Genomic DNA, 16,530 nt, shown 5'->3' on the forward strand with positions numbered 1-16,530 from the left:
TTTAAATAAAAGAGATAAAGCTTGTCTCACGAAAGGTCCGTTGATGGAGGCCTCGGGGCTGGCTGTGAGAGTCGGGGCCATGGGTTTGTTGCTGGGGTCGCTGTCCAATTCCTCCTGCTGCTCGTTAGCCTCCTGATCTCTCCTTTCCTCACATTGTTGTCTCGCGGCCGCTTTTCTTGGGTTGCGACCTTGCCCCTCCATGCCCTCCAAACAATTGCCACTGTTTACACAACATTCTTCTTTGTCAGTGAGCTTGTATCGTCCCGACGCCTGCCCCTCCCTGGCATTTATCCAATTGCCACCATTCATGAGACGTATTTTCCTGTCGGTCAGTGCGTGTCAGTCTCGACGACTGCTCCCGCAGCCCACACCAGTGGAAAACACCCTCTCCGGCAACGTAGAGCAAAGAAAAATGTAGAAGCTCCACATTGAGAGAGTGGAACGGGCGAGCTGTCCGATGACGCGTGAATTATGGGCAACCAGGAATTCCAATGCTCGGACAAAGCGCACTGTCTCTAATGGCCCACACGCAGTGTTTTGAGCGCTGAGTTGAAAAGCCCCCCGTCGCTCCAGTTTCCGGTGTCTCACGACCCGATGTTCATGTCGGGTTTCGGTGTCTCAACCCCAGTGTCTGCCGCGCAATTCTCTGCAGTCGCCGCTTCTTCTTCCTGGAACGCTGCGGGCGGTCATCCATGGAGAATGCGATAATGAGCCCGGGAGCCGCGGAGGCTAACGGAATGTCAGGCCCAGCCTGGCTCAGGGGTTACAGCAGAGATGCAGGAATGGAACCGAACCGGGCACTCTGCTGCCCCCCATGCATAAAACTGAAGGGCGCGCACGGCGTCTCGTCGCTGCAGTGGCCGTACACAATAGAAGGTGTCACCCGATCCCGGTGTTTGCGTGGTGGGCCCGCGAGGACCGTCAACAGAATTCTTCCAGGAACTCTGCTCCGAAATGTGCGTTCGTTACCCCAGGGGGGCTTCTTTCTGCTGAAGCTTGGTTGAGGAAATGGATGTAAACATCCTGAGAGGCCTGGGGTCCGGCCCGCGTTCTCGGGAATGTCACAGCGCCTTGCCGCTGCAGTGGCCGTACACAAGAGAAGCTGTCACCCGATCCCGGTGTTTTTGCAGTGGGCCCGCGAGGACCGTTGACAGAATTTGTCCGGGAACCCCACTCCGAATGCGCATTCGTTACCCTGGGGCTCTTCTTTTGCTGAGGCTTGGGTTGAAGAAATGGGTGTAAACATCTTGAGAGGCCTGGGGTCCAGTCCGTGTTTTCAGAAACATCACAGTGCATATAAAGGAGCAACGCCCTAGAGCCACTCGTGCACCTTTGCGAGAGCGTAGCATGCGTGGGCGGGGTCGTGGCTGGTGTCATCGCTGACAAGAGCACAACTGCGTGTTCCTTTTCTAGTCTTGACGACGCATGTGAATATGGAGACTTGGTTTTTTGGCAATGATACAACTGAACTTCTCCCAGGAGAACTACAGTCCAGTTTTCTGCAAAGTCAAAATGGAGGAGGACGCAGCCTTTCTCGAGGGATTGTTTCCTTCACTAATAGCTCTGCCCTGAACGTGCCGAATGTACTCGTGCGGCACCCATTCTTTTTAAACACTCTTGAAGGTGTTGCACGAAAGTGTCCGGATTTGCTTCTCTTTTGATCAAATCTTCTTTATCCCCGGTTGCTAACATAACTTCCTCCTCTTCTGGGATTCCTAGGTCAGGGGCCGAAATTACTTGAGGTGTGGGGCGCGAGTCTCACAAACATAGAAAACACTGTGAGGACGGTGGTTTACATACAGTCAGATCACGAAGGTCTTCGACGCTCTTTTTCTGACCAGCGGCTATTTCTAAGGCTCGTGCATTTAGCTTAGCGTTTGCACAGTACGTGCAGGCGCAAACTTCGTGAGTCGAGGTGCACACAACCCATTTCGTTACCCCATACTTGTGTCAGGGTGAGCCACTTTAAATGGATGAAATATCTCCCAAATGGACCTGGTCATTAGTTGTTTCGAAATGTACTCTTTTTGTCCTTTTGAACTAATCACAATGACATGATATTTGATGAAGCAGCGCACAAAAGGACAAATTCACGCACACATAAAATGACACAAACACAAGCGCTGTGTTTGTGTCATTTTATGTGTGCATGAGTTTGGCCTTCTGTGCGCTGCTTCATCAAATGTCATGGCTCGCCAACTAGCCTATCAGTACATATTAAGCACAATGACATATTTTTTGTTTGGGCTTTGTTGGGCGCAGTTGAGCTCATCTCCAGTATAGTATTTCAGTGCTGCCTGGATGTCTTCTGGGTGCAGCTTCGATCTGGTGTAGACGTCCGAACTTGACCATACCCCAAGGGTGTGTCTGTATTTTCTGGATTTCCAAATGAGGTGCCGAGTTGCGGATGGAATCATTTCTTGAATTTGTTGGTGAGAAAGGTTCACTGGGAGCAATGTCAAGAGGCGGCAGCATTCATGGTATGATTCGCAGGAATTGAACGCGTACCTTAGGTTGCGCAGCCACTCGCGACATGTGTTAGGTTTGTGCCGAAGGACCAGGTTCCTCTGTAGTGCCGTACGCTGCTGTAAGGCCAGAAATTGTCCTGGAGACAGCACCCACGATTTCTGCCTTACATTTGGTGTAGGAAGCCCGACAATGTGCTTTCACTTTTGCCGGAATTTTCAGGGGTGTCACGTCGGTTGTCTGAATGAATAAGTTTAGATCTTCGACGGCAATTTGTTCGGGAACAGAATTTTCATCGGACTGAGATGCATCTTGAGACTCTTCGGTGATCTGTTTGAAGCGGTTGAAACAGTTCTGGCGCAAAATGTCGGTATCTTTGATGAATGGGGCTTCTTGTGGCAGACGCTTCCTTGATAAGCCGATATTCAAATCTTTCACACTTCGAAATTTCCGCTTGTAGGGAATCTTCTTCTTATGCCTCTTTAGGTAGTCCGCGCAAGACGCTCACTTTGAGCTCCACAGTGTGGCCATCAATCTCAGGGGAGTGCAATACACGCATGTATACTCACATTCGTCGATCAACAGAGGGCTGCCTGGTTGTCAACGATGAACGGACGTGAAAGCCAACGTTCTGTTGTGACTTCGACCTTTCTGAAGCGAGTTGAGCTGTTTCTTTTTTGTGTTTTCTTTTTTTAAGGAGCGGGCCAGCGCGGTCAGGCTGTAGAAGTGTTGCTTGTGCCGCCACGCACCTTCTGCGTTATCAGGTTATTGCACTGCCATGGGAAGCAATAAATACCCAGCGGTGGATCATCTCCAGCCTCATCCTTTACGAGGCGCATGCAGGCTCGCATGCACGAATGATTTTGAAAGCGATTCCTGCGAAGCGTGAGACTCGGCATCGCAGTGTACTCAGTCGCTGGGACCCATGCGGAAGTATTTGTGATTTGCGTAAAGATGCGAGGCAGTAATTTGCTCTTCAAAACCAACTGTTCCTATTTTCTTTCTGTCAATACGTCATTTCTTAACCTCCTCAGAACACATTCACAACCTAAAAATAATGATAATGGCAACTATTGCTCCATGATTACTCAGTGTTGAGGTTACTCAGTTTTCGTCAATTTGGCCACTTTTCGTGCTTTATAACTCCGAGCTCACAAAAATAATACAGGTTTTTACAGATTAAGTTTGAGCACATGATTGGCTTTCATTCTGAAGAGTCCACTTCTGAGCGTGCTGTTCGGTCCGACAAGGTGAATTCTGTCTCTTGTGACTTTTACTTCAATAGACCGCTCTGTAAGCACATCATTGCATTTGGGGGCACTTGAGTCTACATGTAGCTGAAAAATTTCACCATTGAGTTGGAGCTCTTTTTTGGAGAATTCAGTTAGAAGTGGCACTGCTCAACAAAAAGGAAGACCAGTGAGTAGCTCGTATGGGCAATCCTTGACTCCTAAAATCTTCTCGTGAACATGGGTGGTGCCAATTGAAGTTTTATTTCAGCATCACCAGGAGGGGTCAGCAAGCCTCCGCCAATTCCTCTGATGAAAAATGTCTTTTCTTGGTTTGGATGGAGCACATATCTTGTTAGCGAATTCATCTGAGATGACATTTGCGGATGAGCCGGTGTCAATTGCAAGTTTTTTGTCTGTACGGTTGGCTCATGTAGGGACTGTGAGAAGCTGACTTTTATGGCACTGTGCCAAGGGGCAGCCGGGCTGGCCCCCTAGGCCCAGCCGTTCTTGTTTCCCAAAGGGTCATGCTACCCATTCTGATTGTTAAAGGGCTCCGCATGATCGTTTCTGCCATTTCGGAAGCGTTGCCAGCACTGTTGCGCTATGTGACCTATGCGGTGGCAAATCTGGCATCAGGGACACCCGTCTTTGGCACAGGAAGTTCTAGGTGGCCAAGGCATTTGGGGGGCGACACAGCTCGTCTTTGATGCTTTTTAGCCTGTCAGATAGTAAGGCGATAGAGTCTGCAATCGCTTTCAGGTCTTCCTCCCGGTCAGCAGCCTCTCGCAGGCAACGAAATTCGGCCGTGTCACAAGTGGCGACATGCAGGAGGAGGCTGTATTGTTGCTGCGGCAGCTGTTGTGCCAGCTGGAGGTGCCATGTTTTGCATCCACAAATGCAATCCGGTAAAATAGTGGGTGCCTATAACTTGTGGCCGTGACCCACGGCTTATGGAGGCTGCCTGATTTATGCGCTGCAAAATTAGGAGGGGTGCAGTGCAGGCCTCTGGGTTTCAAATTGTCATCTCGTGAACATCCGGATGCAAACCGCCCATAAGGTGCTGCCACCGATCATCTTCTTTCATAGACGGGTTGACTCTGGCATAGAGCTTTATGATGTCGTAATACTGCTCGGAGGTTTCTGACGGCATCTGGGTGCGATTTTGTAGCCGCAAATAGGTGATCTTGACTGAGTGACAACTTGAAAATGATGTTTTCAGTAGCGTCGCCCATTCTTCCCTTGAATGAGGGGCACCTGTTAGAATACGAGTTGTGCGCCGCTTTTTTGCGTCACCCTCTAAAGCCAGATGGAAAAATTTAACCTTCGTGGCTTGGTCCCAGTTGTTCAGTGACACTACGTGTTCATAGTAAAGTAGCCACTCGAAAATAGATACTTCTGGTGCGCCTCTGAAGACTGGCGGTCTGACGAAAGCTTTTACTAGGGGGGTAGAGATAGCAGATAGGAAAGTAGGGAATTCCATCATAGTAGAGCAGTCTAAAGTAGTTTCCTTAATACTTGTTGACTCGGGGCATAATTTCAGAGCTGGAATTTCGCTACCAAGCAACCTCCACCGCTTTGTAGTGAAATGTCGAGGATTTTTAAGTATAGGCACATCGGAAGATCAGGGAGCAAAAGAGGTGTGGGAGCAACTCTGCACAGGCGAGCGATGATGAGTCAACACAACGATTTCACTACAAACAATACACGATTTCACAATGATTTCACTACAAACAATACAAAACATAGTAGAAAATGATGTCATATCCTGTCGGCTTGCACGACTAGCCTGGTTGGTCTCCGGTGATGAGATGTGCCGTGGGTCTCGAGTCCACTCACCCCCAAAAGACCAGAGTCGCTGCTTAAATGGGGTGTTGCAGCATTCACGGGGCCGCGGAACTCGGGGAGAACCACTGTTTTCCAGGCAGTCGTCTTGCTCGGACCAATCAGGCAAACCGAATATAACCAATCCCAACACGAGTTTACGTGTGCAGTAGTTTAGTAGCGAAGCTACTAATCTACTGCACACGTAAACTCGTGTTGTGATTGGTTATATTCGGTTTGCCTGATTGGTCCGAGCAATGCGACTGCCTGGAAAACAGTGGTTCTCCCCGAGTTCCGCGTTCGGCAAACGGCCACAACGCGCACACACACTGTCATATTTTGGTCTCTGGTTGTCCCGGAGCACCCCTGCGGTGTGCCTGCTTGGTTGGGGCTCAAGGCTCAAAGGAACAGACCGGATGCAGCTTGCCTTTTGTCGGCACGGGCTCCTTCCTTGAGGTTTCTTCTCCAACAGCAGTTGAAAAAAAAAAAGCCTCGTGCGTAACATGGCTGCCGTGAAAATATTTAATAATATCTAAATTAACACAGGAGTGCGAAACTCGGAACAAGTCCCTTTTGCACCTGACAACAGTTACTGTTAAATAACTCCTGATCATGACGTGCATAGAAGTGAAGCCATCCAGTTATGATAGACCTGCTCAAGAAGCTGGAAAAGTTACACAAAACAGCTAATTTATTTGTCTGATAGTGCGATGTCGGTATCCACACATTTTTTTACTGATGTCTCAAAATGATTAGTTTCGTGAAATGCTTGTGGATGCCTTATCCAGTACTCTTGCTATGCAGAATCTCGCCGCTGAGGTGCGGGAGTTGGTCGTGAATGATGCAGACATTCGATGAAAAACTTGGGTTTATTTACATTAGGGTGCATTAAAAGAATATGGTGAAAAGACTGCAGATACGCATAGTTTCGGCCGGCGGCATATCGTACGCTGCGAACCACGGCCAGGAGAAGACGACCCGCCTTCCTGTGGTTGTGCTTCTTATAAAGCTTGTGGTGTCGTCAATTGGTTTTACTTATGTTATTCATTGCCTTTACCGAACACCACTGCGGGTTTGAGCACTGCGAGCTGCATGCAGGGCGCCGCGTCCTCGTTCGTCCCGTGCCCGTGTACTGTTCGAACTGCTGCTCGCGGGAACTCGGCCCGTCACCGCGAAGGGACGGCGAGCCGTCGCGCACAGCGAGGGAGACCCTAGGCGACACTCTTCAAAATTAGGGATTTATTACTGGGATTTTAGTACAAAGAGATCAACAATTAGATACAGCCAATCTTAAGTAACATAATTACACATGGCACCAATTAGCTAATACAAGTTACAAGATATATAGATTGGTGGCCTCGAATGGTGCACCTATAAAACAAACAAACAAAGAATCAAGTTTGGAGAGCCGACAGTAAATTCCCAACCTTCTCCCCACTCCCTCTTGACTCCAGAGCAGAGCTCTCTCAGCTGCGTAGCCGCCGTCAATTGCAGAAGGGAGTGGAAGGTTGTCCTAGCTGCCTTGCCTCGTCGTGGTTGCTGCTATTTCTCAAGAATGGAGACGACTCCTTTTCTTACAGCAAAACAACACGATATTTATACTATACAGGGTATATACAAGGTTACAAGGCAGCTATGTACATCGGAACTTGCGCATCATCATTCGGCAGAGCCGACAAGTGCATAGCACCGCTCCTGCGACAGGAACCCCCGTGAGGAGCCGGGAGCCAGGTTTTGACACCATCATTGCTCCTCCCAGTTTTCCCCACGGCAAATCAAAATCACTCAGACCGCTTATTGGGCCGACTGTAAATTCGTCTGCCGGAGGCCCCCACCCTCTCTCTCTGAAGCTTTTTGAGCCACCTGCCTGAGAGAGAGGCGTGAAAACGGCCGACAAGCGACATTCCAGAAGTGCACTAAAAACACACACGCTGGCGCCGTTCAGCTCCCCTGGTCAATTACACTGTGCGGCCGGTTAGCTAGCGGGTCCATGCCATCCGTCTCGTGCGACATACTGTCTCCGTTGACAGGCATTCACGGACGCTATGCGAGATTTATTGGTGTCACGGTCTTGGCTTCCTTCGCGCCGCTTCCCGGAATCCCCCGGGCCGTGGGCCGCTGCGATGGTCGTTAAAACCGATGGTAAACAGGGCGCAGCTTTTGTTCGAACAGTTACTGGCAGTGAGAAGTGTTCTTCTGTCCCCGCGCCTCATACATTCGAACCAAGCGCCGCTGCGCTTCGACCCTTGACTGCCGGGAGCTGGCTTCTTGGAAGCCGAACTTCTGGGGGTAAGACACAACTATCCCCCCCTTCTCGACACGCCAGACCTTACACCGACCTACCCTTCCGCCAGCGCTCCCGCGATCTTGCACCCCAGAGCAGAAGAAACAGAATAGACATATGTTATGCAGGTTTAGTGGGTTGCGATTTCTTTCAGTTGAAGCAAGGCCTCTGACTGGGAAAGGAAGGAGCCATTTTAAATGCACACGAAAAAAAGAACTTTATCACACAAAAGAAAAGAGAAGGAAAAAAATACAAGTAACTGAAACAAATAGACTAAAGCTCAGCCTAGGTTAACGATACAGCGACCGATGTACTAAGACTTCTCAAAGTTCCGCAGAAGGTTCCAAAAACGAAAACAGTCACCGGTTGTGTGATGCTTGAGTAGATGTGAGCGGCGGTCTCGTTGTGGTGCGGCGCTTGCGTTGGCGGCGAGGGCCCTCGTAGAGTGGACGAGGAGTCGAGTCGTCGCAGAGGTGGTAGCAGGTAGCATCCTCAGGCGCAGCATGCAGACGACCTCCCTGCCCACGTATGCAACATGGAGGTTGGTAGCAGGCACTCGGACTCGTCCCGCGGCAGGCAACCGGCTGCAGGAACCCGCTCCCCCAACCGGGACGGCGAAGTCTGCTTCCCACGAATCGGGTCCAGCTGGTCGGACAGCGGGAATGCCTCGTACCGACGAATGCCCGTTTCCGAGAACGTCTGGAGACCCTTCAACGCTGTCGGGCCCTTCGTGTTCGGCTCCGTAAGCCGATGACACTGACCCTGGCACCAGCGTGTCCTTCTTCCGGGCTCCCCGAGTCCGACTGCCTCGCGTTCGAGCCCGTTGTCGTCTTCCTCCGTCTGCCGTGCCACCATCTCATTGGTTCTCGGCCGATTTCCCTCGTCCACTCACACGTGCCATTCCCCGCCGACGTCGTCCTTTTCTACGCGCCTCACGTGTCTGTTGTGTGGTGTCTCTGTCGTGTCACACCACCGCGTTTGCAGCACTTGCGACACCACAACACAGCACCGAGTACACCGCACCGTCGTACTGGTCTTACACTGACTCATCACAACATAGGAACATTTGAAAGAAACATACGGTGCACGATCGCGAGGCGCTGCCTCGGGACTTCGAGACCGCAGAAGGGAGCGTCCGCCTGCCGAGGCCCTGACAAGACGACGTAACCGCCGGCCGGTGACAAAGAACAAAGAACAAAGGATCGCCGCCGGCCAGAGAGGCCAAAACGTATATACGCACCCTTCGAGGTCCCCAAGTGGTCTCCCGAACCTCGTCGCACGCCCCCACTTCTAGGCAAGCACGAGCAAGGTCCGAATCATGCCAAAATTGGGCCAATGGGATGCCGTGTTAGACTTTTGAGGGTCGGCGCGGCAGCGAAGTGACGGCGATTTATGACCAGCTGCCACCCGTCCGGTCGGGACGAGAGTGATGCGAGAATTCTTCAAAGGAAAATGGCGTCGAGCAACTGGGGCGGACGCCTGAATCCCCACAACCTTTACAACACATAACTTCCAGCCAGTCAAGAATTGGGGCGAGTGATGTCATGTTCGTCCAGTCGTCAGTCACAAACAGGTGGCGTCACTTTCTGCCAATGGGAGACCCAGAGTTGTGTTGCCGGGGGACTGCACTCCCTGTGGCGTTGATCCATTGTTGTGAAAGTGCACGCCTGGAAATGCAATGCCTCCTTGCATCATGTTGCATCACGGCGAGGCCATCGTCCCCGGGTAGATGAACATGGAACATGAACCACCACGACTCGGGTGCGAAGGCATCGCTCACAGGATGACTCATACTCCCATGCTTCTGAGGGAATATCGCACGTATGCACTGAAAAGCTGGAGGCTGAAATGGAGCGTGGTTCGTATCTAACAGCGGTTGTCTCTGCAGTGTGATGCGCCCTAAACTTGATGTACGATGCATTACACATTTCACATGAAGCATGTACCTATGCAGCTCTGGATATAGTCTTTAAGGTCACCTGAAAGCTCAGTCATAGCTGACATCCTCAAGAAATCAGCAGCATTCTCCTTCTCTGGAAGGGAAGCCCAGTATGCCACTAAGCTTGTCTTACTGCCGGATTACTTTCTCTGTTTGCTGGAAGGTGTATATTGTGGAGTATTGTGGCATCTGTACATTGCCACGGTTTTTCCACTTGAAGAATGCTGACGGACTTCTGTTCGACGCTGTGGCGACATACCACTGCACGGACTCTGAGGTCTCAGCATCCAGACAGAGCAAGACCGACACAACAGCGATGTCTCAAAACTATGTTGATTTCTTGGATTATATCTGCAACTTGCAGGTCAACATACTCTGCCGTTAAATTGGATGCCATCGTGCAGATTTTTGCAGCCACGTCATCTGGCAGGCTATATTTGTGGCACTTTTCTTGTGCTTCCGAAGCCCATACCGCACACTCAGTATTGCGTTTAGAGTGTCAATGTCCAGCCTGTTGCAACGCCTGCACTTCACGATGCTCGTATCGCTAAAGCACCTTTTGATCCCAGCATTCGAGAAAGGCAGCGACAGCACTGTCATGTCGAGCGTAGCCAGCTTGGCGAAAGGATTTTCGCGATGCGCATCCTTGTAGGAACTTACTTCCTGCCAAAAACCATCGGCTCTCTTTGTACAGCACCATTTTATGTGCTGCAAATTTTTCCACTGCGTTTCGCAAGTGGACACGGTTTTCACGGAGTGAAACTGTGGTGCTGTTCCATGTTAATGTAATTTAATATAATTAACAATGTAATGTTAATTTTATGTTAATGTAATTTTCTGCAACACTCCTCACAAGATGTACCTATATAGTGGTTGTCCAGTGGAGGGTTATCAAACATGTGCTCATGAAGCTCAGTGAAGAGCTCTTTACCATGAAATGCATCAAGGACCTCATGCACAATTTCGAGGAGCAGCGACGTCAATGCCAACTTATTCAGGCACACTGCAGTCCTGATCACAGACTCCGATTTCTGACATATCATCAGTACACTTTCTGATAGATATGTCAGCCAGCCTCTGTTTTTTCGGCCAGTGAGTGAGTACATGCTCCCTTATTCTCTTGTGAGCAGTGCACTTGTGCAGTGCTCAGTCTTAAGGCCAGTTTATGCGCTACATATCCTGCCATGTAAGTTACAATCCGACCACCACATTCACTAATGGAGCCAGGAGCTATGATATATGGTCATGATCAGCAGCTGTTATTTCGGACTGTCGAACAACATCGCTGTCTAGGAGTTGCCTCCTTTGTGCTGATATATTCAGCAGTTCAGTAGAAGTAGCCTTCGAAGCACTGCTGCTCAAAAGTATGGTGATGCTGTGCAGGCTCAAACAGTTGCCTGTTGACACATCAGCAAGTTCACTCTGCACAATTAGTTTTTTGAAAACAGGACGAAATTGTTGCGTGATTGGGTTGTCGTTGTGCCCGCCATGTGCTCGAATCGGGCCAAAAAACAGTTTCAGATGATCCTGACAAATTTTGCGGGCTGGAATACACTACTTTAGCAGTTTTTCTGGAACAAGGACAAAGGTAATGGGTTGACACTGTGCGTTTGTTGCTTGGTGTTTGCACATGCTTCCTTTCCTTTCTTCTTGCGTACAACGCAGGCATCTCCAATATGGCCCACTTCGGAGCAAAAACGGCACTCTGCTGCTTTGAATTTGCACGTCGAAGGGCCGTGCCACCCGTCACATCGGTAGCAACTGCGTCAGGAAGGCGGCTTCTCGTATTCTTGCTTGTTTGGAGCGGCCTTGTTGACCTCTCCGGAGTTTGTTGCCGCTTTGATTCCCCGCTGCTGCCTTGACGCACTCTCCGCTGATAGGGTTATATCCAAAGCACGTTGGAACGTCAGCTCCTTTTCAGCAAAGAGGTGCTGTTGGAGATGTTTGTCGCGAATGCTGCAAACGAATCCGTCTTGCAGCATTATGTAGTGTGGCAGCATTGTTGGGTTCCATTGTGAAACGGGCTCTTGTCTTCCTCCTGTCAGGAGTCGATGTTGCAGACGTAGCCGCTGGCATACCAATGTTGCAGTCCTCTGTCAAACTCTTGAAGGCTGTGACATAGCTGCTGATCGATTCGCCGGGGCTTTGGTCTCGTCGCTGGAAGACGTACTGGCCGTAAAGTTCTGATGGTCTTGGATTGAAATGCCGCTGGAGAAGTGTGACCAGTTCGCTGAAGCTGACCTCTCCAGGGGTTTTTCGGGCGACCAGCGCACACGCAGTCTCGAAGGTGTCCCCGCCGTATAGCATGAGGAGGAGGGCCCGTTTCTTCTCTTCGTTGCTGATGTCGTTCGCCTCAAAGTAGAAGTTGACACTATGGATTCATGACGCCCAGGACTTTCCCGAGAAGGGCTTGATGCCGCCGTACATTCCTCCTGTAGCCATGACACGTAATCTCGAAGCTGCGTTCGCTTCACAATGCTATCCTTATCGCCAGTGTTACGTTGTGGGGTTTGTGTGGAGTTCCTTGGGAAGAACCACACCGCTCGGCTGCTGGGTGTGAACTGCTTTATTTTTGCAAAACAACAGGCGCGGTCCATGCACTGCGTCCCTCTTGAAGGGGGAAATGTAACCCAATATCCCTTTCATTCGGGCCGTGTGGCTGAGTGACCGTAAACCGGTGCTTGCGACTCCCGAAGCGGCGGCACACCTATTTGCCGGGAGCGGCAGTGCATCGCTTGTAGAACATCACAGAGTTCTTTCCTGAAGCAGATGAGCACACCCAGCAGACTGTTTGTCAAGTCTGGGCCGGCGAGCAGAACGCTGTTCAACGACGTATCCTTGTACTGTGAGCTGGAATCAAACACGACCAGTTTCGCCTGGCTTCTGCTGATGGCACTCGGGGTGTCTAGCAAATTGCAGAATTCAATTTCCCTGACTTTTCCAGGTTTTCCCTGACCATTTTAGCTAAAATTCCCTGACTATACAACAGACACCATTTTGTGGAAATGGTCCGTGAAGCATATTAAAGGGTAGAGAAATATATTTCATTGTAGAGTAAAACATTTATTGCAACTGCCTTCATTCTCGAAATGCACTTCAATTAGGGGTTGAGGGAGTTTATTTCGCCTTGAAGAATAGAAGCTTCAAGTTGCGCTTCACTAAGCAGCCTTTGCTTTTTTTCTTGTAGCTCTTTAATCAGAGCTGCTGCTCTCTTTTTCTTCTTCTCCAATTCAGTTGTTTCATCTCGCTCTCTCTTCTTTGTTTGCAGCTGCTCCCTGTAGACACTGCAGGCACTGCGAACTGTCTTCACCATCCTGTCGGTAATGTCTACTTGAGCGATGCCACCTGCTGCCAAGACCGCATCATGCACTACTCTGTGCCACAAGAGAATCTTCTTTCAAATTTTCAACAAGGCATTCCTTGTTGACAGAAAAGCCTCTCTCTACCGCAGCATTGCCGTGAGACAAGCACAAGAGAAGTTTCACAAAAAACTGCAGCTTCTTGTGATCCTGGGAACATATGTTTGTCCACAGAGTATCCAGCCTCTGTTGCTTCCTGTCAAAATTTGCCAGCTGTGCCTGTGTACTGCTTTCTGAGCATACCTTCACGTAGGAGCGATGGGCTCGCTGTGCTTGCAAGCCGGTCATCCAGTGGTGCTCGGAAAGTACTTCAAGTGCCAGCGTAAGCCGCCTGGGACCAGCCTCCAAAGACAATGCACAGACAGGGTCCAAACAGCCTGCACCCACGGCGAACTTGTACTTAAGCGGCAATCTCTCCACCACTTTCTGTGCACAAGGCTTGACAAACGAAATGCAGCATTTTTTAAAATTCATTATTGCAAGCTGTGACAACTTCTTGTTCTTCCGGAGCTAGTTTTTTGCCGAAAACCCAACGTCGAATGCGGCTACATTTACTGCATTTTCTGGTATGCTTATGTCTATCTTCATCAACTTGGCGATCGTGTCGGCAGCATCGAGAACTTCCCGTTTTACAATTCTCGACAGCAGTGAACGCAGAATGCTCTCTAGTGCTGCTGACAGGAATGGAACCATCGGTTTATCCGTCTGAAATTCACGCAGAAAGGGTTCTAATTCCTCAGCAATAGAAAGAGCAAAAGCTAGCTTTGCTGACAAGACCTGATCAGACACAGCTTCTTCAACCACTTTGTAGCTTGAGCATGTTGGCCTCTTGTGTGCTTTTTTCTTTACACTGCTGCACAAATACAATGAGGTGTGGTAGAATCTCCAGTGCCCTACAGATTACAGTACTGTTTTCCAGCCACCTCACTGCACAGAACTTAATAATATCTGGGGTTTAACGCCCCAAAACCACGATATGATTATGAGAGACGCCGTAGTGGAGGGCTCCGGAAATTTCGACCACCTGGGTTTCTTTAACGTGCACCTAAATCTAAGTACACGGGCTTCAGACATTTTCGCCTCCATCGAAAATGCAGCCGCCGCAGCCGGGATTTGATCCCGCGACCTTCGAGTCAGCAGTCAAGCGCCATAACCACTAGACCACCGTGGCGGGGCTCACTGCACAGAACTTCATGGGGAATTTCGAGCACCCCGTGAGGCTGACGAAGTCAGCGCGACGTGCAGGAATGCATTTGAACAGGTTGTAGGCGCTTCGAAGAAATGATACCAAATCCCAGCCAGATGCAGCGTGGCCAGCTTTATAAGCACCATTGATTACATGGAAGCCACAGCTTCCTATGTCGAGGATATGCCTCTCATCCGACTCGCGAAGCTCTTCCTTCAGAGACCGCAAAAACTTAAAATTAACATTTGGCCCGTCCATGGACACTTGCAGGATTTTGGATCCTTTGATTTCCTGCACCGCTTGACGAAACACTGACGCCAAGTCTTCGGTGCACGTGTGACCCATGAAACAAGACGTCAGGTAGCGAGTCTTCACGCTGTCGTCAGCAGCATCCCAGTATCTAATGAGAACATCCATTTGCTGTTTCTGGGTGACCTCGTTCAGCGCCTCGTCGAAACAGACCACGAGGTAAGGCACATTGACGAGACTGGACAGCAAAATATTGCGAAAGTACGGCGCAATGCCATCGCAAATGGTGTAGCCTACCTTTTCTTTACCCAGCTGAACTTTTGCAGCCATCTCAGAAGTGGGAAACATCAGTGGAAAAAGTGCTGCAGATGCTGCCGCAGAATGAAAGGATCCATGTGTCATTATGGTATTGCATACCTGCCAAGTCTCCCGGATTACCCAGGAGACTCCCGGATTTTGAACGTTCCTCCCGGTTGTACGGGTCATAGGAAAATCTCCCGGAAATGGCTGTTGTTTGATGTTGTGACGCGAGGTGGGACGTTTCACGTACAGATGCGCTACACGCAATTTAAAAATTGATCCTAAATGTGTTATAGGTTATATGAGCCATATTTCTTGATGATGCATTTGTGTACACACAAATCTATCCCACAAGTTATCTCGCCTTCAAAATATTGTGTCACTACTGCTTTAAGAGAGCCCAGCACTTAAAACGGTATAGCCGTTATCGATGTCTGTCGAGATAGCGCGTTTGCCAGCACTCGCGATCGTCCCCATCTCAACGGCGCCCCTTATGGTCCCTTGCCCGATGAAATAACTGGTAAGGAAGTGATGACAGGCCTCGCACGCGGAGCGATGTTATCGCATGTGCCTACAGTGTTCTACTGTACATGTGCCCTTCGCGCGACGGTGACGGCTGGGTCGTTTCATCTCTGCTTCAAGCGCATTCGTCCCTAGCGCTAGGCGCTTTTACTCGCACGTGAAACAGACGATGCGTAAGCGATGTTAATGGTTTGGACTCTGTACAGATCAGCGGCGACCGCAAAATCCCGCATTATCGCAGCAGTACCCCCCCCCCCCCCCCGTTGAGTAGATCTCCCGGATTCCGTTTCTCCAAACTTGGCAGGTATGGTATTGAGACACCAAATTATTTCTGCTTTAGTCACGTTGTTCTTAAACAAAAACCACCCACTGACACTTGCACAGGAGCTGTAGTCACTGCAACTTCGGTAGCAGCAGGCGCAGATCCAGCGCTACTGCTAGGCGAGGCGTACGTCGGGCTCTTAAAAAATGACAATAGCTTTGGCTGGGAAGCACTTTTGAGAAAATTCAATGCAGCAATGTGCTTCTTGCTAGAGGCATGACTTGAAACAGCTCTGTGACCCTTGTTGCTCAGCAAAAACATTTTTTGGCAAACTGTACACATGGCTTTGTGCGGATCATTTTCCACAGGCCTAATCCAACTTGCATAGTCGGAGACACTTGGGTTCGCCCAGTCCGCATTAAAGGAACACTTCTTGCCTCCTGACATCTTCGATGAAAAAATATTTTACAGCGCGCGACACCGAAACGCAGCAGTGATAAGCAGCGCGCGACACTGATACTCGCGTCTGAAATGCTGCAGGTCCGACGGATTTCTTCTCTCCGGAATATGTCTTCACAGAAATACGGCAAAAGCTTGTTAATTCGGATTTCTAGGGACCGGAAAAAATGTCTGAATTAACCGAATGTCCGAATTATCGAATGGTCGAAATAAACACAATAAACGCAAGAGTTTTTTCAACATACCTTTACTTTACAAAGTAATCGCGCATGCTTGTCTGTTTTGGAGCAGAAATTCGCGCGGACACAATTTTTCTGAGCCCTTCAAGGTGCTCAGCAGCGCGCATGCTGTCTGCAGTGTCAAAACAAAATTCTTCAAGGACGACGAGGGCCTCCGCGGCTTGCAAATTTCCTATTTTGGTGGTGACGTCCTGGGCCTCGTACTTGGGCCG

At 49.8% G+C, this 16,530-nt stretch overlaps 1 protein-coding gene across 1 annotated transcript; it reads right to left on the reverse strand.

Annotated features, from left to right (window-relative positions):
- Positions 1–11,508: 11,508 nt before the first annotated feature.
- Positions 11,509–16,198, reverse strand: LOC125758264 (uncharacterized). The gene is given in 6 exon segments (XM_049415287.1): positions 11,509–11,698; positions 11,805–12,094; positions 13,345–13,527; positions 14,282–14,948; positions 15,674–15,749; positions 15,752–16,198. Coding segments are annotated over 6 exon segments (1,722 nt in total). The 5' UTR covers positions 16,068–16,198.
- Positions 16,199–16,530: the final 332 nt, after the last annotated feature.

Source organism: Rhipicephalus sanguineus, chromosome 4 (genome assembly GCF_013339695.2).
Source record: "Rhipicephalus sanguineus isolate Rsan-2018 chromosome 4, BIME_Rsan_1.4, whole genome shotgun sequence".
Taxonomy (NCBI): Eukaryota; Metazoa; Arthropoda; class Arachnida; order Ixodida; family Ixodidae; genus Rhipicephalus; species Rhipicephalus sanguineus.